This window comes from Oryctolagus cuniculus, chromosome 19 (genome assembly GCF_051225735.1).
Source record: "Oryctolagus cuniculus isolate XC-2025 breed Fujian yellow rabbit chromosome 19, ASM5122573v1, whole genome shotgun sequence".
NCBI classification, from domain to species: domain Eukaryota; kingdom Metazoa; phylum Chordata; class Mammalia; order Lagomorpha; family Leporidae; genus Oryctolagus; species Oryctolagus cuniculus.
In genome coordinates this window covers 55,209,572-55,230,000 of record NC_142885.1, presented here as the reverse complement: position 1 = coordinate 55,230,000, position 20,429 = coordinate 55,209,572, and the positions used below count along the sequence as shown (strand labels likewise).

At 39.1% G+C, this 20,429-nt stretch overlaps 1 protein-coding gene across 1 annotated transcript in view; it reads left to right on the top strand.

The window, feature by feature from the left end:
- Positions 1-18,518, top strand: part of LOC100352755 (phospholipid-transporting ATPase ABCA3) — a 182,954-nt gene extending 164,436 nt beyond the window's left edge. Inside the window, exons 24-31 of the mRNA XM_089320830.1 lie at positions 906-1,081; positions 10,158-10,283; positions 10,498-10,692; positions 13,107-13,294; positions 13,758-13,928; positions 14,317-14,507; positions 17,950-18,023; positions 18,393-18,518. Coding sequence (XP_089176956.1) covers positions 906-1,081; positions 10,158-10,283; positions 10,498-10,692; positions 13,107-13,294; positions 13,758-13,928; positions 14,317-14,507; positions 17,950-18,023; positions 18,393-18,518 — 1,247 coding nt within the window. The remainder of the gene's footprint in view (positions 1-905; positions 1,082-10,157; positions 10,284-10,497; positions 10,693-13,106; positions 13,295-13,757; positions 13,929-14,316; positions 14,508-17,949; positions 18,024-18,392) is intronic.
- The last annotated feature ends 1,911 nt before the right edge of the window (positions 18,519-20,429 follow it).

The window sequence follows — 20,429 nt, the reverse complement described above, 5'->3', positions numbered from 1 at the left end:
CCTCTACCCCATGGGAGACCAGGAAAAGCACCTGGCTCCTGCCATCGGATCAGCGCGGTGCGCCAGCTGCAGCATGCTGACCGCAGCGGCCATTGGAGGGTGAACCAACGGCAAAAGGAAGACCTTTCTCTCTGTCTCTCTTTCACTGTCCACTTTGCCTGTCAAAAAAAAAAAAACTAATTGCAAAATGTATAACATTTTTATAACATTTTCTTACATTGTTCTCAATGAATAAAGAGAAACATTCAAGACCATTATAAATGGAGAATGTAAAAGGATGTAAAGTATGGAAAGGTTTCTATGCTTCATTCAAACTGATAAAAAAGAATGGCAGCATTAGACTGTAGTCAGTGTAACACCTGAAGCAACTACTACAAAAACTACGTAAAATGACAACACTGAAGAATACCTACAGATAAAATGTAATACAATTAAATTTTTAAAATGAATGCAAAGTATTGCTGGACAAGTTAGTTTATATGTCCGAGTGTTCTCAGGTGATTTTTCTGCCATTGCTGTACACCTTCAGAGCCACCACTTGCAGTATTGTCAAAGGAAAGAATATTGAAGAGCAAGGAGGGCCTCTATTGCTACTCTGTGCTGTGGTTAGTGTGAACATTCACACAATGATTGTGACTGTACGGTGCCTGTTGGTAATGGATGCCTGGAACTACTGCCAACACAAAAATTGTAGAATTAAAATTTTCTGCCTCTCAAAGAATTTGTATTTATTGCCTAGCATTCAAGGTAAATAGCCAGTAAATATATTGATTCTGAGCTGATTTGATAACCACTCAATTTGATTCTATAGTACTTCCTGTTTGTTGGCTTTTTACAATTTGTTCATTGTCTTAATTGTTTTAAAAGTAAGCCTCTACCATTTTTGTTGTTGTTGTCATTAGTAGCGGCACGTGATGTATTTAGTGTGAATGAAAATACAATCGGAAGATATATAATAGCAATGGCTGCCACAGGATTTGCTTACTTCATCTTGATTCTCTTTATGGATACCTATGCATGGATATTGAGAACTTTTGTTACTCAATATATTTTCTTTGGTATCTACAAAAAGCTTAATAAGGTGAGTGACTGAACATGGACCTTAAAGACCACTCTAAGACAAATGCATAGCTTCTCACATACTTCACTTAATTACTGGATATGTGAAAAGCAGTCAATCCATGTTGACTAGTAGCTATATGATTCACAGGTCATCACAATTTGAATTTGTGGGTTTTTTTTAAAAACATCGTGATCTTTACCACTCATAATATGCAATATATATTGAATGGATTATAATAGAAATCTTTCCCTTGAACAACTGTCCTATCACAGTTGCTCCCTCCCAAAACTTCCCATTCATTCCAGTTTGACCCCTGCATAGTTATAAAATTTCCCAGGTGATACTGACACTGGTCACCTGTAGCACACACATGCTAGCAATGCTCTGCAACAGTCGTTCTCATACTTTAGTGTTTGTTAGAATCCCCTAGAAGCTTTGTTGAGCTACAAATTGCTCATCCTTATCCTCTGAGTTTCTGATTTAGTAGATCTAGAGTATAATCTGAAAATTTTCATACATAACACATTCCCACACTGTGAGAAACACTACATGAAATATTCTCAGAGGAGAGATCATTTTAGGACAAAAGGGCCTCTCTGTTACCAAATTAGATGAACTGGTAAGACTTGCCCATAAACTAAGACCTCAGTCCAAATTCTTACCACTCCCATGGCCTTTCTTCACAAAATCAAACAAAGTTTTGATACCACTGAGGAATGAGGTGAGCCATGAAAGGCAGGGAGGATCCAGGATGTGCCTCTAGAAGTGAGACAGATGCTAAAGCACCTATTGCCTTCTAAGAGTCTCCTGTTAGCTGAGATATTAATCTGTAAAGGAAAGTACAGTCCTTCTCAATGGGTGGGCACAGGATAAATCAACAAAAAATAGCTAGTTAGGCATCATTGCTTCTAGGAAGTAAAGGCTGACACCCAAGGCTGAGGTCATTGGTTGTACCTTCCAAAGCTATTCCTTAGGCATCTATGATGTGCCTGGTATCACATTACGTAAGGACTCAGACTCCTGAAAGAGGTCCCAGAGGAGCTAACAGATCCCAAACCTTGTAAGAGAGATGAAAAGAGACTTGAACAGAGATACAAAAAGAAGGGCCTTAGGGTGAGAATCAAATCAGAGCTCAAAAATACCAATAAGGAAAACAGGTGTTGTGATTAAAATCACAAAATGCTGAAAGTGTATCTGGAAGACAGCAAACCAAGCCATGTATCCTGTGTGATGCTCAGGGAAGTGAAGTCGAAGTGGAATCAACTTAGCAACAAGTAAGAAGACGGGAAACATTCAAAGTGTTGCAAATAATTAGTTATGCCTTAAGTCAAGTCCAAGTTGTGTAGAGCAAGAAAGATGGCTGCCAAAGATGATGGGCCCAAGTCAGGTAAGACCTCATAAGGCTGAGAATTTTGGACTTGATCCTGAGGGCAATGGGCATAATCAGAAGGAGGAATTTATTGACATCAATTTATTCATATCCTTTTTTTGAAAGGCAGGGTGACAGGGAGAAAGAGAGAGAGAGAGGGAGAGAGCGATCTTCCACCCATGGGTTCACTCCCCAAATGATTGCAACTGCTGGGGCTACACCAGACTAAAGCCAGGAGCCTAAAACTCCATCCAAGTCTCTACATGGTGGTGGGGGCCCAAGGACTTGGGCCATCTTTCACTGCTTTCCTGGTCACATTAACAAGAAGCTAGATCAGAAGTGGGAGCAGCCAAGAATGGAACTGGCATCTGAAGTGGTATGCCGGCATTGCAAGCAGTGGCTTAACCCATTGTGTCACAACATGCTCCTCATGATTTCTTTTTGTGTTTAGTGTTTGTTGGGAACTTGTGGTTTCTTTCCCAATCTGCCTATCTTTTTCATTGATTACTCTTGCTAGGTGGTTATCAAACTCAAATTCAAAGAACCAACTTTTGAATTTTAATTTCTTTGTTGTGTGTTTTGTTTTTTCAATTCTTTGATTTCTTTTCTTATCTTTGTTTTTTTTTTTTTTGTATACTTTTTATGCATTTCCACTGATATGTAGGATCTTTTTTTTCTAGATCTGAGAAGAATGTCCTTGGTATTTTGATTAGGATCAAATTGAATCTGTAAATTGCTTCATATGGACATCTTGATGATATTGATTCTTCCATGAACATGGAGGGTTTTTCCACTTTTTTGTGTGTCTTATTCTATTTCTATCCTTTTATTTTTATTTAATTTAAAAAAATTTTAAGGTGAACGAATTAGTGTATTTCATTTATATACATTTAGAAGTATAGTGATACTTCACACTATGCCATCCCTTCTGCCCATACTCCCACCCTTACTCTTCCTTCCTTTCTTATTCATTGTCTTAATTTTTACGATGATCTAGTTTGTTTATTTTACACTCATAAGATTAACTGTACACTAAGTAAAGAGTTCAACAAATAGAAGAAAAAAAACACTTCTTTAACAGTAGAGACAAGAGCTATAAACAATCATCAAATCTCAAAAATGTCAATTTCACTCCTATACATTACTTTTTTTGGTACTCTACTAGTTACCACAGATCAGGGATGGTATTTGTCTTTTTGGGACTGGCTTATTTCACTAAGTATAATGGTTTCCAATTTTATCCATTTTATTGGAAAAGACAGGATTCCATTCTTTTTTATGGCTGAATAGTATTCCATACTATATATACATATAGTATGTATGTATATATATATATGTGTGTGTGTGTGTGTATGTATGTGTATATATATATATGTATGTATGTATTCCACAATTTCTGTATCCAGTCATCAGTTGATGGACCTCTGGGTTGGTTACATTTCTTAGCTATTGTGAATTGAGCTGCAATAAGTGTGAGGGTACAGTTGACTTTCATATGCTGATTTATTTTCTTTTGAGTAAATTCACAGGAGTGGGATTGTGCTGGGTCATATAGGTCTATTTTCAGCTTTCTGATGTATCTCCATAATGTCTTCTATATCAGCTATACTGGTTTACATTCCCACCAATAGTGTGTTAGGGTACTCTTTCCCCTGCATCCTTGCCAGCATTTATTTTTTGTTGATTTCTGTATGAGAGTCATTGTAACTGAAGTGAGGTGAAACCTCATTGTGGTTTTTATTTGCATTTTTCTTTTGCTGTATCCCATAAGTTTTGATATGTTGTATTGTCATCTTCATTAATTTCTGGGAATTTTTTGATTTCTTCTATGATCCACTGTTCATTCAGGATCATGTTGTTCTATATCCATGTGTTTGCATATTTTCTAGTGATTCTTAAGTTGCTAATTTCCAGTTTCATTCCATTGGGTATAAGAAATATACATGAAAGGATTTTAGCTTTCTGAATTTGTTAAGACTTGGTTTTTTTTTTAAAGATTTATTTATTTATTTGAAAGGCAGAGTTACAGAGAGGCAGAGGCAGAGAGGCAGAGAGGGAAGGAGGGAGGGAGAGAGAGAAAAGCCTTCCATTCGCTGGTTCACTCCCCAAATGGCGGCAACTTCTGGAGCTGTGCAGATTTGAAGACAGGAGCCAGGAGCCTTCTCCGGGTCTCCCACATGGATGATGGGGTCCAAGGACTTGGGCCATCCTCCACTACCTTCCCAGGCCACAGCAGAAAGCTGGATCTGAAGTAGAGCAGCCAAGACTCAAACCACCACCCATATGGGATGCGGGTACTGCAGGCAGAGGCTTTACCCACTGCACCACAGCACTGGCCCCTAATCTTGTTTTATGGCCAAGTATATAGTCTATCTTAAAGAATGTTCCATGCACTGATGAAAAGAATGTATTCTGCAGCTGTGGGATGAAATGGTCTTTAAATATAAATTGGGTTCATTTTGTCTGTTGTGTAAATTAGCTCTATTGTTTGTTGTTAATTTTTTTCTGGTTGATCTGTCCACTGATAAAAGTTGGGTGTTGAAGTCCTCTATTATTATTATATTGGAACTTATGTCTCCCTTTGGATCTCTTAACACTTTTTTTATAACTAGGTGCACTAACATTGGGTGCATATGCATGCACTATAGTCACATTTTCTTGCTGAGTTGATCCGTGAATCATTGCACAATGACTTTGTCTCTTTTAATAGTTTTTGTCGGTTGGTGCCACGGCTCATTTGGCTAATCCTCTGCCTGTGGCGCCGCAACCCCAGGTTCTAGTCCAGGTTGGGGTGCCGGATTCTGTCCCGGTTACTCCTCTTCCAGTCCAGCTCTCTGCTGTGGCCCGGGAAGGCAGTGGAGGATGGCCCAAGTCCTTCGGCCCTGCACCCACATGGGAGACCAGTAGGAAGTACCTGGCTCCTGGCTTCGGATCAGTGCAGCACACCGGCTGTAGCGGCCATTTGGGGGGTGAACCAACGGAAAGAAGACCTTTCTCTCTGTCTCTCTCTCTCTCTCTCACTGTCTAACTGCTTGTCAAAAAAAAAGTTTTTGTCTTAGTGTCTTATTTGTCTGATAGGAGTATTGCTACTCTTGCTCATTTTTGATTTTCATTTTCCTGGAGTAATGTATCTTTTTCTATCCTTTTATTTTCAGTCTGTGTGTATCCTTAGTGGTGAAGTTTGTTTCTTGTAGGCAGCGTATAGATGAGTTTTATTTTTTATCCATTTTAATCCAATTTAATTGGAGAATTTAGTCAATTTACATCCAAAGTTATTACTGATAAATAATGACTTATCCTTGCTATTTTTTCAAAAATATTCTTAATGTTTGTTTTGAATATCCTTTGTTCTTTTACTGAGAGGTTTTCTGCCTTCACAGTCTTTCACAATACTGATTATTTTTTCTCTGTTTCTGTGCATAGTACATCCTTGAATGTCATTTGTAAGGTTGGCTGGGTGGTGACAAATTCTTTAAATTTTTGATTGTCTTGGAACATCATTATTTCACCTTTATTTATAAATCAGAGCTTCACTGGGTAAAGTATTCTGCTTTGAAATTATTTTTCTTTTAGGACTTGGACTATGTGTCTCCATTCTTGCCTAGCCCACAAAGTTTCTTTTTTTAAAGACTTATTTATTTAATTGAAAATTGGAGTTACAGAGAGAGGGGAAGAAACACACAAACACACACACAGAGAGAGAGAGAGAGAGAGAGAGAGAGAGAGAAATCTTCCACCTGCGCTTGTTCACTCCCCAGATGGCAGCAAAAGCTGGGGCTGGGCCAGGCCAAAGTCAGGATTTAAGAACTCCATCCAGGTCTCCCACATGGGTAGCAGAAGCACAAGCACTTGAGCCATCTGCTGCTGCTTTTCTCAGGCCGTTAGCAGAGAGCTGGATCAGAAGTGGGGCGGCTGGGACATGAATCAAGGTCCATAAGGGATGTTGGCATGGCAGGTGGTAGTTTTACCCACTGTGCTACAATGCCAGCTCCTTCCTGCAGGATTTATGTTTAGAAAACTGCTGTCAGTGTGATTGGGGATCCATTAAATGTAATCTGGCATTTTTGTTTTGCACACTTTAGGGTATTTTCTTTTTGTTTACTTTTGAAAGTTTGACTATACTGTGTCATAGCAAGATCTTTTCTGATCATGCCTATCTGGAGTTTTATGCACTTCCTATATTTAGATATCCATATCTTTCTCCAAATTAGGGAAGTTTTCTGCTATTATTTTCCTGAATCAGCTGCCTAAGTCATTCTTGTTTTCCCATACATTCAGGAACTCCTAAGACTCGTATATTTAGTCATTTATGGTATCTCATAGATCCCAAACACTGTTTTCAGTCTTTGTAATTATTTATATTTCTTTTTCCTTTGTATGATTGAGGTATTTCAAAGACCTGTCTTGTAGATCAGATATTCTTTCTTATGCCTCACAAAGTCTGTTTTTATTTATTTATTTATTTATTTATTTATTTTATTTTTTGACAGGCAGAGTGGACAGTGAGAGAGAGAGACAGAGAGAAAGGTCTTCCTTTTGCCGCTGGTTCACCCTCCAATGGCCGTCGCGGCTGGCGTGCTGCAGCCGGCGCACCGCGCTGATCCGATGGCAGGAGCCAGGTACTTATCCTGGTCTCCCATGGTGTGCAGGGCCCAAGCACTTGGGCCATCCTCCACTGCACTCCCTGGCCACAGCAGAGAGCTAGCCTGGAAGAGGGGCAACCGGGACAGAATCCGGCGCCCCGACCGCGACTAGAACCTGGTGTGCCGGCGCCACAAGACAGAGGATTAGCCTAGTGAGCTGCAGCGCCGGCCCACAAAGTCTGTTAAGACTTTACATTGTATTTTCTTTTGACTTCTTCAGTTCTTCATTTCTGATATTTTCCATTTAGTATATCTTTAATATCTCTATTACTTTGTAGAATTCTTGTCTGTGTCATGTATGGATTTCCTTATTTCTTATAACTGTTTCTCTATGTTTTTGAATAATCTGATAATCACTCTTTTGAATCACTTTTAAGGCATTTCATCAATCTCCTTATCTTCACAGTTCAATATTAATATATATGATGTTCCTTTTGGGGAATAATATTACCTTCTTTGTCATCTCTTGTATTTCTATATTGGTTTTTTTGCATTAAGGGAATCACTTGTTTTCATCTCTTCTGAAGCCTTTGTTCTTGGAAATGTGCCTCTCTGGCTTGGGAGGATGCCTTGGGCTTTCACTGGAGTTCCAAAACTGTATGATGCCAGGGAGCTCTGGCCACATTTTTGTCGGTGGTACAAGAGTCCAGAGTGACACCCAAGTTGGGTGTGGTAGAGCTCTTTTTTTATTTTTATTTTTTGACAGGCAGAGTGGACAGTGAGAGAGAGAGAAAGAGAGAGAGAGAAAGGTCTTCCTTTGCTGTTAGTTCACCCTCCAATGGCCGCCACGGCCGGCGTGCTGCAGCCAGCGCACTGTGCCTATCCGAAAGCAGGAGCCAGGTGTTTCTCCTGGTCTCCCATAGGGTGCAGGGCCCACGCACTTGGCCATCCTCCACTGCATTCTCGGGCCACAGCAGAGAGCTGGCCTGGAAGAGGGGCAACTGGGACAGAATCCAGTGCCCCGACCAGGGCTAGAACCCGGTGTGCTGGCGCCGCAAGGTGGAGGATTAGCCTATCGAGCCGCGGCGCCAGCTAGCTCTTTTGACTATAGTCGTTAGGGGAAGGGGATGTTGACCCTGGCTGGTATGCTCACAGCCCCAGCCAAGATGAACCAGTTGATTCACTGCCTCATTTGAGCTCATGGTGCCTATGTACCCAAACCACTCCAGCACATAAACCTATAGAGCACATTAGTGTGACCCCTGAGACCTCTGCAAGATCTGTCCTTAGCCTATTGAGATCTCCGTTTCCAGAGTCCATCTGCGTAAGTGCCCATGATCCCAATCACAAGCCATGTCCCTTTCAGTTTGGTGGTCTATGCCCAGAGCTTTCACAGTCACGGGGTATAGGGTATCTGCGAGCTGCCCTGCGAGCTGCCCTATACCCAAAGCAAGCTGCCTGCCAATCCCTGAGTCAGGACAAAGATCAGTTGTAGTTCCACCTCAGAAGATTGTCCTGGTGCTTTGGTGGGAGGAGGGCAGAGGAGCTATGTGATCTCCTTTCATGGAGCAAATGGGATGCCGAGCCCCCAGCAGCTCCTCAAGTCAGACTTGAACTCAGCAGGGACTGTGGAATTCTTCCTCAGTCAAAACTGCTTGTAACAGGGCATGGCAGGATCCTCTCACCTTGCCCTGGGAAGATTGTGCTTCCTAGGCAAGTCCTAGCCACAACAGTCACTGGAGGTATGCAGCCAGCTGTTACATGTCTGTCCTCTCTCCCATAGAGTCTCTGTTCTGTCCATTCTCCACTGAAGATTTCTCTCAGTCAGTTCTCTGGGAACATGATCCTTTTTTGTTTTTCTGGTACCTTTCTGTGGCTGAAACCAGTGAGTCTTCTCATTATCCAGCCATCTTGTATCTCTCAGGCAATTCAATTTAAAAATGGCTGAGTCATGGACATTGGTTTTTCAAAAATAAAGGATATGCAAATATCCAGTAAACATATATAAGTGTATACAACATTATTAGTCATCAGATAAATGTAAATTAAAGCCACTGAGAGACACCTCTGTATATATATATACATATATATATATCAAAATACTTATTGTTGAGGATGCAGAATAATTGGGAATGTAAACTGACACCCCCTCAGAGAAACCATCTGGCATTATCTCCTAAAGCATTATCTTCATATGCATGTGAATATATATATATATATATATACACTCACCCAGGAATTCTCCTTTTATATACCATATAGCATTTCAGTCAAGAATAGACCACACAAAGGACAGTGGTGCAATAGGATTGTATCGCCTAATGACATTTTAGCTGTTGTAGAATGCCCCATCCTTCATCTGTCTTCCCCATTGTAAGACCTCATGAATTCCTAATTACTGTTTTTAAATTCAGATTAGATGTTCCCTACATGAAGCTGTCCATGTTTTCCCTTCTTTCCATTAGGAAAAAAACTGATCTTTTCCCTACTCTCAACTCTATTGGCATCTTCTAGGCCAGAATATGCTTCATTATTAAATAGAATTAATGATAGGAGCCAGTGTTATGACAGAGCAGCTATGCCACTCTCTACAATTCCAGGATCCTGTATGAATGCCTGTTCTACAACAGCTGCTCTTCTGAACTAGCCCGCCCCCTGCTAATGCACTTAAAAAAACAATGGAAGATGGTCCCAGTGCTTAGGCTTAGGCCCTCGCCACCTACATGGGAAACCTAGATGGACTGTTCCTGACTTTGGCCTGGCCCAGTCCTGGCCATTGCAGCCATTTGGAAAATGAACCAGTAGATGGAAGATTGTGTGTGTGTGTAACACTACACCTCATACATTTTTTAAAAAAAAAAAATAATGGTATTTGTTATAACTGCAGCATTTTGTAGCATCTCTTTTGATAGAACATGCTGCTTGCTCATGCTTAGGAACATAGTTTCTCAACTTTAGTAGTAGGGAATAAATTTGTACTTGAGATTTGAGGAGATACATTGGAAGTCTCTTGGAAATGATTAAAACCTTCTGTTTTGCCATATTTGAAGTTAGCCCCCAGTTTGGCCTTCCTGAGGTTATCAAGTCTAGAACCAGATGCCACATGGCATTCACATATATGATTCTTGTCTTGAAAATGCAGGGTACAGTGTCCAGGGAATTATCTGGAGAATCTGAAGACGAAGATGTAGAAGATGAAAGAGACAGAGTTCTGGGGCAGCCTCTGAAATTTCTGGATGCCACAGTTATTATTAGGGAACTCATAAAGGTAATGTCACTCACTGGCCAACATATGATGTCATCAGTGTCGAGGGCTCATTGCCCTTCTTTGGGGATCTGCTTGTATTTTCTCAGTAGAAACAAGAGTTCTTGTGAAACTGTCTGAGGACTGTTGTCTGTAGGGGTTTGAGGTGTTGATTGTATTTGAACTATAAGTATTCTTTATTTTATATGTGCCTGTTGTGTTTTCTTTATTTTCTAAGATATATTTTAAATTTCCAGCCGTTTTGGCTGTGAGAAATATCTCCCTTGCAATCAAAAATGAGGAGTGCTTTGGATTGCTGGGATTGAATGGAGCTGGGAAAACTACTACCTTCCAGATTTTGACTGGAGAAGACAGTGCTACCTCTGGGGATGTGTACATTAAAGGTTTCAGCATCACCAAAAATAACATAAAGGTAAGACATGTAGTGTTTGTGATATGAGAAGCATGATGACTTTGAAGTGCAAGAAAGAGGCAAGTGGTAGGAGATCATAGATAGGAATCATAAGCATTGATATTGACACTACTGATTCATCCAAGGGATTCTAGAGAGAGAAATATTTTTAGACAAAAAACAGAGGGGATGGTGCTATGGCGCAGTGGGCTAAAGCCCTGGCCTGAAGCACCAGTATCCCATATGGGCGCCGGTTCTAGTCCCAGCTGTTCCACTTCTGATCCAGTTCTCTGCTATGGCCTGGGATAGCAGTAGAAGATGGCCCAAGTCCTTGGGCCCCTGCACTCATGTGGGAGACCTAGCAGAAGCTCCTGGCTCCTACCTTTGGATCGGTGCAGCTCCGATCGTTGTGGCCATCTGGGGAGTGAACCAGCAGATGGAAGACATCTCTCTCTGTCTCTACCTCTCTCTGTAACTCTGTCTTTCAAATAAGTAAAATAAACCTTAAAAAATAAAAAGAAGAATTCAACATTTGTAAAAAAAAAAACAAAACAGATTATAAAGACAGTTTAACCCTGAAGAATGTAAGAGTATCTTTTGTGTTCTTTGAAGCTATTGGAAAAGGCAAGTTCTCTAAGCAATGCCTCTAATACGTGTGCCAGATAAGATCTGGAGCCTCCCCCAAATGAATTAGACTTGAAGTTTCTGGCCTGGCGTTTAAGGAGCGTGGAGGTTACCACTCCATCCAAACAAGTGAAAACCTGAACAAACTGAAAAACCACTCTTTCTAGATCAGAAGAAAAGAGGGGTCACAGGGCATATCACTACCCTCAAATTTGAGATACTTAGAAGTGAATACACAAAATCACAATTCATCTGTGAGGGCTCCAATTCCTGAGCACAGTCTATGGAGGGAACCAGTACCAGGACAGGAAAACCTGAACTGTTATTGGTGAATTGCTGGTGGCTCATTAGAAGGATAGAGCATTAAAATCTCTATAGAGACCCAGTCCCTAGGAGCCCCACATTTTTGTTTTACTCCATGGAGCTCTTCCTACTTCTCCTAGTGATTATTATAGAAAAATCCCTCTACTCTACCAACCTAAGTAGGACAGGAAAAATAACCTTTTTTTTAATCAAGATTCATTTTTTAGCTTTTATTTAAGGTACACAAATTTCATCTATTTCTTATATACAGATTTAGGAACATAGTGATACTTCCCACCCTATCCTCTCTCCAGCCTGCTCTCCCACCTTTCTTCCTCATCCTTCTCCTATTCCCACTCTTAAATTATTTATTTTCAGTTTACTTTACCCTCATAAGATTAACCCTATACTACGTAGAGTTCAACAAATAGTACTCTTGCTCAACAGTAGAGACAAGGGCTATAAACAATCATCGATCTCAAAATGTCCATTTCACTCCAATACATTACATTTTTGATACTCTATTAGTTATCACATATTTTTATTTTTTTAAAGATTTATTTATTTATTTGAAGGCAGAGTTACAGAGAGGCAGAGAGAGAGAGAGAAAGAGAGAGAGGTCTTCTATCCGCTGGTTCACTCCCCAGATGACCACAATGGCTGGAGCTGCGCCATTCTGAAGCCAGGAGCTAGGAGCTTCTTTTCGGGTTTCTCACGCGAGGGCAGGGGCCCAGAGGCTTGGGCCATATTCCACTGACTGCTTTCCCAGGTCACAGCAGAGAGCTGGATCGGAAGTGGAGCAGCTGGGACTGGATCTGGCGTCCATATGGGATGCCAGCACTGCAGGCAGTGGCTTTACCAGCTATGCCACAGTGCCAGTCCCAATTACCACATATTTTAAATATGCAGAGCATTTTGTTATTGTGTTGTAAAAATTTAGAAGGAATTCTCTAATAGTAACCTAACTTTTTGGGGATTTATCAAAGCCTAAATAAGCTGAGGGAAGGGAAATACCAAAATCCAACTCACCTTACTCACTTGGTCCAACCTGAGTGGAAGGGGGGAACTTGATCATTAAATAAACTCAGTCAATGAATATGGTAATGCACATACCTTTTTTTTTTTGTGAAAAAACTTAAAATTTGGGGCCAGCACTGTAGTGTAATGCTTTTGTAAATAGGTATACTATTTTCATTTTTAAATTATTTTTCATTTGTTTCATATATTGACGATGACATTATGATATGAAGATAACTTCATCCTATAGAAATGTATTTATACACATCTTGTAATTCCAGTACATGATAATAGCCTCCAGCTATATCTAACAATCACTGGAAGATAAGAAGTTTTTTTGTAAAAAGTGTATGGGGATGGAGGAAAACACCCTTGGAACAATGGACTAAAGAATTTTGAGTCCTCAATGTCATCCAAGTTTACTATATGCTCTATGTCATCCATATATACTATTAACTTACTGTTAACTTGTTGCTATTCTGTTATTTCAGATAAGGTCAAAAGTTGGTTATTGTCCACAGTTTGATGCCTTGCTGGAATACATGACTGCTCGAGAAATACTGACAATGTATGCTAGGTTGTGGGGGGTACCCGAGAGAAGGATTTCCTATTATGTGAGAAAGTTGTTGGAGTTGCTGAACCTGGAATCCCATGCTGACAAGTTTATCTACACCTACAGGTAAAATATTATACCATAATAGTGTCCTCATTGCAGCCAAGATTGTGGAACCACCCTGTGATACTACATTCCACTGACAAACAGAGGCAATGATTATGAAATAATATAATGCCCTGCCTGGGTTGAAAAGCCAGCAGTGGAAAAGATGCACTAGTACCACATCTTCCTTTAGAGAGATAAAACTCACAAACCTTGTTCTGTTTGAATTGTAGCTATTGCATTACAAAAGAATACCTCTTCTGATCATTACACATTGTATATGTGCCTTGAAATATCATCCTCTATAAATATTTTCAATTGGTATGTGTCACTTAAAATTTTTTAAAGTGCACTTCCACATACCATAAATATGTATGTGAATTATATATATATATATATTCTATTCATATGATGTATTAAGTTACTGTAATGTTTAGATACATATACTTCTTCCACTTTCTCCTCTCCTTCCTTGACCACCAAGTGGAGGAAACAAACGTAGGTTGAGTACTGCTATTGCCATAATGGGAAAACCCTCAGTGATCTTCCTGGATGAGCCATCAACTGGCATGGACCCAGTAGCCCGACGTCTACTCTGGAATGTAGTGACACAGATCCGTGAAAGTGGCAAAGTTATCATCATCACCTCCCACAGGTGTGGCTCATTGGAATGCTTGATTGTGGGCTAGGGAGAGTTGTAATGACTATGAGGGAGGGAATTATTTGGGTCAGGCAACACTGGACAATAAATTTGCCTGAGTAGGTGAGCTTTTTAGTAATCAAAATAAGTGGAATTGCCAAGAATCTCTGTTGAATTAAATAATCAAGAATGGGGAAAGGGTAGGAATTATAGTTCCTTTGAAGACTTAATCCTCTCCAATTTTGCATTTGAAAATCTCTCCTTTTTTCTACATGTGATGGGCAAATGCAATTTCCCATTTCAAAGACAGTCACAAAATCCTGGATGTTTGAATTACAAAATATCTTCCAGTGGGACAGTTTTAGGCTAACCTTTCTGGTATCTTTTTTTTTTTTTTTTCTAGCATGGAGGAATGTGATGCCCTTTGTACCAGGCTGGCCATCATGGTGCGGGGAAAGTTTGTGTGCCTGGGCAGCCCTCAACACCTCAAGAACAAATTTGGCAATATTTACACTGTGAATGTCAAGTTCAAGGCTGATACAAATAAGGATACAATAGATGATTTTAAAGCATTTATTTATGATGTTTTCCCAGGTAAATTAGGCTGGGCTCACTTAGAAGTGTGTTAAATCTTACCATTCTCATTGTCTTTATCTTGCATGTCTTCAATAATTGTTTCCTGTGAGTTATTTATATGTTTTTGACCTTGCATAAAGAGTTTATATTTGGATGTGTATTCCTATAAACTTATTATGTCTGGTTATGCTAAGGAGTTTTCCTGAAAACAGAACTACTCACCAGTAACATGAGCTAGTTGGGCAGTTGTATGTTTGCACTATTCATATTACTTATTATCTCAAGTCACAAATTTAAAGCCGCAAAGTTTGAGTATAATTTCAATTATTTGAACATACAGTCTGTAATTGTATGCTAGGGTTGCTGTAACAAAATTCCACAAGCGGGGTAGCTTAAATAATATTTATTGTCTTACAGTTCTGAGGCTCAAAGTCCAAGTTCAAAGTGTCAGCAGGTTTTGTTTCTCCTAAGATCTCTCTCCTTGGCTTGAAGACAGCCTCCTTCTTGCTGTGTCCTCATAGGACTTTTACTCTGTATGTACACATCACATCACTTTCCTCATAGGGATTAGAGGCCCATTCTTATGACTTCATTTAAATGTTATAATCTCCTTACAGGCCCCATTTCCAAACAAAATCACATTGTGGGTTACAGCTTCATTCAATGTAAAAAAATTTGGAAGAGATAACATTCAGTCCATAACGAAATCAATAAATCTTAATATACTTTATCTTGTGCTAAAAATCTAACTGGCTTTCTACTGTCTCATCCAGCATATGATTTTGAAAGCAAGAACAAACCACTAAATTTCTTTCTTTGCTTTCAAAACTAGTTCCATTTCTCCATGCTAAGCTCTATGAGTACCTCTCTGCCTACTTGGCTTAGTACAAGAGGCAGGAACTATTTATTGCTGTTCTTTACCTCTCTTTCCTCATCTTAGTATGGATATAGCAAGTATTCTAATAATTCTTGTTTTCATCTCACTTTCCACATTGGTAACCTGAAAAAAAAATTACAGTAGTTCCTAGTATATTAGGTTAGGAGATGGAATTTCATCTTTCAGGCAATGGAAAAGAATGTGATTATAAGAATGGAGATTGCAAAATAGGCAATAAATGGATAAAAGAAGAAAATGTGTAGGAAAAATAATTACTTCAGTATTGGTCATAGAGATTATAATGTGCCTATGATTTATGCAGATGGACATTATAATCCATGAATAAATGAATATTTACATACACATTCATTTGGCAAATATTTTTCAAGTACTTAATGTATCAGAGTTCTATTTGATGTGGTACCTAAATCCCTACAAAGAGAAGCTATGACCAGAAAACCTCATTTACTGTGTGCCGTCCTAGCAACTTGCTTAGCTTGAAAGAGGGACACAAAACATTATCTGATCCTCAAGGATTTGGACCCACGCACTTTAATAGAAATGCGTTTGAGACACATTCTCAACTATGAGGTGGTGGTTGCCCAATCTTTCCTTTTACTCTTCTTGACCAAATAGCTATTCAAATATAAGAATAAAAAGGGAACTTAACAAAAACCTTTATATAAATATCCATCCTTAAAAAAAGAAAAGAAATAGAGGAGGGCATTGTGGTGCAGTGGGTTATGCTGCCACTTGAGGTACCCACAACCCATATCAGAGTTCTAATTTGAGTGCCAGCTATTACTCTATCTCCCTCTCCCTCTGTGTGCGTGTGTGTTTGTATGTGTGTCTTAAAATAATTTGTGAATATTTTTTAAAAAGAAGGAAATAAATATTACTAACAAAAGGCAGTTGGAATATATGCTTTTAGAAAGACTTATCACAGCCATCAAGAATTTTTAGGACAAATGATTCTATATAGTTTCAAGGAAATTTAAGTGACCATTTATGCTTTTTGCAGAAATCACAAACAACATAATTCTATTTCTGCAGAGTAGGTTATATCTCTGAAAAGCACCCCAATAAAATAAATTAGAATGTGTCTATTAGTAGTCAAATGAAAATAATTTATGGAATATTCATATGCCAGATTACTGTGCAAAAAAGAAAATGCATGAATAATAACTGTGTGCAACAACATGAACAAAACTTGCAGGCATAATGCTGAGTCATGAAAATGAAGGAAAGAATAGACACTTGATGATTCCATTCATAAAGTCAAAAGTAGGAGAATTCAAATTATAATTTTAGGAGTTCATATACATATATATATATATATAAAAGGGAATATGAAAAGGAAATTCTCAGGACCAATGTTGTGGTATTGTGGGTAAAGCCACAGCATGCGATGCTGGCATCCCATATGGGTGCTGGTTTGAGTCCCAACTACTCCACTTCCAGTCTAGCTCCCTGCTAATGGCCTGGGAAAAGCAACAGAAGATGGTTCAAGTGCTTGGTCCCCTGCACTCACATGGGAGACCAGGAAGAAGATCCTGGCTTCTGGCTTCTGTCTGGCCCAGCCCTAGCCACTGAGACAATTTGTGGAATGAACCAGTAGATGGAAGATCTCTGTCTATCCCTCCGTCTCTCTGTAATTCTGCCTTTCAAATAAATAAATAAATAATTTTTAGAAGAAATGCTCATAACAGCAATGAAGGCATTGGTTATGTTCAGTGTAGGACAGCAGGTGTGAAGTGACACATGAGGATGGCTATCTGGGTTATTATTTGATCTGGATAGGGTGGTTTTCGATGTGTGTTCGTGTTAAATAACTCATTAAGCTCTATGTTTGAAAGATTTTATAATAAAGAGAACTATGTGACTATGAAGATATTATATGTTAATAATAAAAAGGAAAAATCACACACCATAACAAATGTATTTTATAAATGTTTTAATCCCAGTTAATTTAGTTTGTAATACTCTATAAATATTAAATGAAAAATGCAAACACATTTGTTTGTTCTAAAACTGAAATAGATACTATGTTCTTCCCTGTCATTCTGCCAATAGAATTTACTTGTAATAGTAGCAAGAATATGTGGCCTGACTTTGATGATTTACAAGTATATGTATGATTTTGTCTTTCATGTGGCATAGAGATGGCATAATCATGAGGAGACCAAGAAAGCTTTGACCTACTCTTCCCCTTCAGACACACTGTACATGCACTTATTCAAATAACCAGGAAGAAAACCCTCCCACTTCATATTCTCAGCACACTGTTTAGGAATAAAGTCTAGTAGTAACATTAGAAAGCCCACATTTTTTACTTGGGGCATGTGAAATGACAAATTTTTGTGTCCTTAATATCCTCCATGAATTCTACATAATAATTATTCCATGGGGTTTACATCTTCTGGAATCATTAACCGTGTTGTATGCACTGAAGAGATTGTTATTCTTTTTTCAGTTCTCTTTCCTTTTGTGTTAGCCCACATAATTAAGTTAATAAAGCAATGTTTTTGGCAATTATAAGTGAAACTTGCAATATTATTCACCTGTACTATTTTCCTTTCTTAGGTAATGAATTGAAGCAAGAGGGCCAAGGATTCCTTAATTACTACATTCCCAGCAAGAAAAACAGCTGGGGAAAGGTGATGATTGTAATTGTAACTATGTCCTTCTAACATTGCATATTAAGATAGCACTAATAATGGAAAGTATTTGGGATTCAGACAGATGCAGAGGCTGCAGGTTTCTTTTCCAATATCCCTAGAACTCAATTGCTTTGATGTCTTCCCCTAAATTCCATTGTTAGTCTACATCCATCAAGAAAATGGGAATAGAGAACTGCAACCTCTTGGCTTCAGTATTTCCTATTCTTTGTTGTCTAGCCCTTCTGTGACTTTTGTCCTCCAAATAAACTTGACATGAGTTAGGGGAAGTGGAGTAAAGACTCATCTGGATTGGAGGCTGGAAAGAAAACTGCATAGTAACTGCAATTTTTGTTGTTGTTCTTTAAGGTGTTTGGTGTGTTGGAGAAAGCTAAAGAGCAATTCAATTTAGAAGATTATTCCATCAGTCAGATAACCCTGGAACAAGTCTTCCTGACCTTTGCTAATCCAGATAAAAGAGCAGATGTTCGTTAAAATATGGTGCCATGAGATTCAGTTGCAGCCAGTGACCCTTATGTCTCATTACACCTCGATGCATAGAGGGACACTGCTGTGTTTGTGTATCTTGGTGTAAATACACTTAAGTAATAAAGATTTTCCCCAAAGAGAAAGTTTGTTCCCTTCTTTGCAAATTTCAGTGGTGGCCTATGCATACAGTGTGTGCAAATCCAAAGACCTTTGGTTAAATTCTTGTTTTCTCTCCTAAAAATATGGGAGCAGCATTTATCAGAGAGGGAAAGAGCACTTGTTCCTGAGTATTCTGAATATTTGATTAGGAACAGCCAGAAATGTGTGCTAGCAGAGGCAACAGCCTGTAGAGCAAGAGTGTTCTGTTTTAGCATCTGGTTATGGATAAGAAGCACATAAAGCCTGGAATAAATCTTTCCCAGAAGCATGAGTGCATGTGCACACACACCAACTTCATACCAAAAAGTCTAAAATCAACTCAACCAAGATTCTACCTTTGTAAGAGAATTTTTGCCCTGATAATATTTATTTATTTATTTATTTTTAACTTTTATTTAATGAATATAAATTTCCAAAGTACGAATTATGGATTACAATGGCTTCCCCCCCATACCGTCCCTCCCACCCACAACCCTCCCGTTACCAACTCCCTCTCCCCTTCCATTCACATCAAGATTCATTTTCGATTATCTTAATATACAGAAGATCAGCTTAGTATACATTAAGTAATGATTTCAACAGTTTGCACCCCCATAGAAACACAAAGTGAAATATATTGTTTGAGTACTCATTATAGCATTAAATCTCAATGCACAGCACATTAAGGACAGAGATCCTACATGAGGAGTAAGTGCACAGTGACTCTTGTTGTTGACTTTACCAATTGACACTCCTGTCTATGGCATCAGTAATCTCCCTATGCTCCAGTCATGAGTTTCCAAGGCTATGGAAGCCCTCTGAGATCTCCGATTCTTATCTTGTTTAGACAAGGTCATAGTCAAAGTGGAGGTTCTCTCCTCCCTTCAGAGAAAGGTACCTCCTTCCTTGAAGACCCGTTCTTTCCACTGAGATCTCACTCACAGAGATCTTTTGCCAGAGTGTCTTGGCTTTCCATGCCTGAAATACTCTCATGGGCTTTTCAGCCAGCTCCAAATGCCTTTAGGGCTGATTTTGAGGCCAGAGTGCTATTTAGGACATCTGCCATTCTATGAGTCTGCTGAGTATCTCACTTCCCATGTTGGATCACTCTCCCCTTTATTTATTCTATCGGTTAGTGTTAGCAGGTACTAGACTTGTTTATGTGCTCCCTTTGACTCTTAGTCCTTTCATTATGATCAATTGTGAACTGAAATTGATCACTTGGACTAGTGAGATGGCATTGGTACATGCCACCTTGATGGGATTAAATTGGAGTCCCCTGGTATGTTTCTAACTCTACCATTTGGGGCAAGTCAGCCCGAGCATGTCCCAAATTATATATCTCTTCCCTCTCTTATTCCTACTCTTATGTTTAACAGGGATCACATTTCAGTTAAATTTCAACACTTAAGAATAACTGTGTATTAATTACAGAATTAAACCAGTCATATTAAGTAGAATAGACAAAAAAACTACTAAGAGGGATAATGTATTAAGTTGTTCATTAACAGTCAGGGCTATGCTGATCAAGTCACCGTTTCCCATAGTATCCATTTCACTTCAGGAGGTTTACTTTTTGATGTTCAGTCAGTTGTCACCGATCAGGGAGAACATATGGTATTTGTCCCTTTGGGACTGGCTTATTTCACTCAGCATGATGTGTTCCAGATTCCTCCATTTTGTTGCAAATGACTGGATTTCGTTGTTTCTTACTGCGGTATAGTATTCTAAAGAGTACATATCCCATAATTTCTTTATCCAGTCTACCGTTGATGGGCA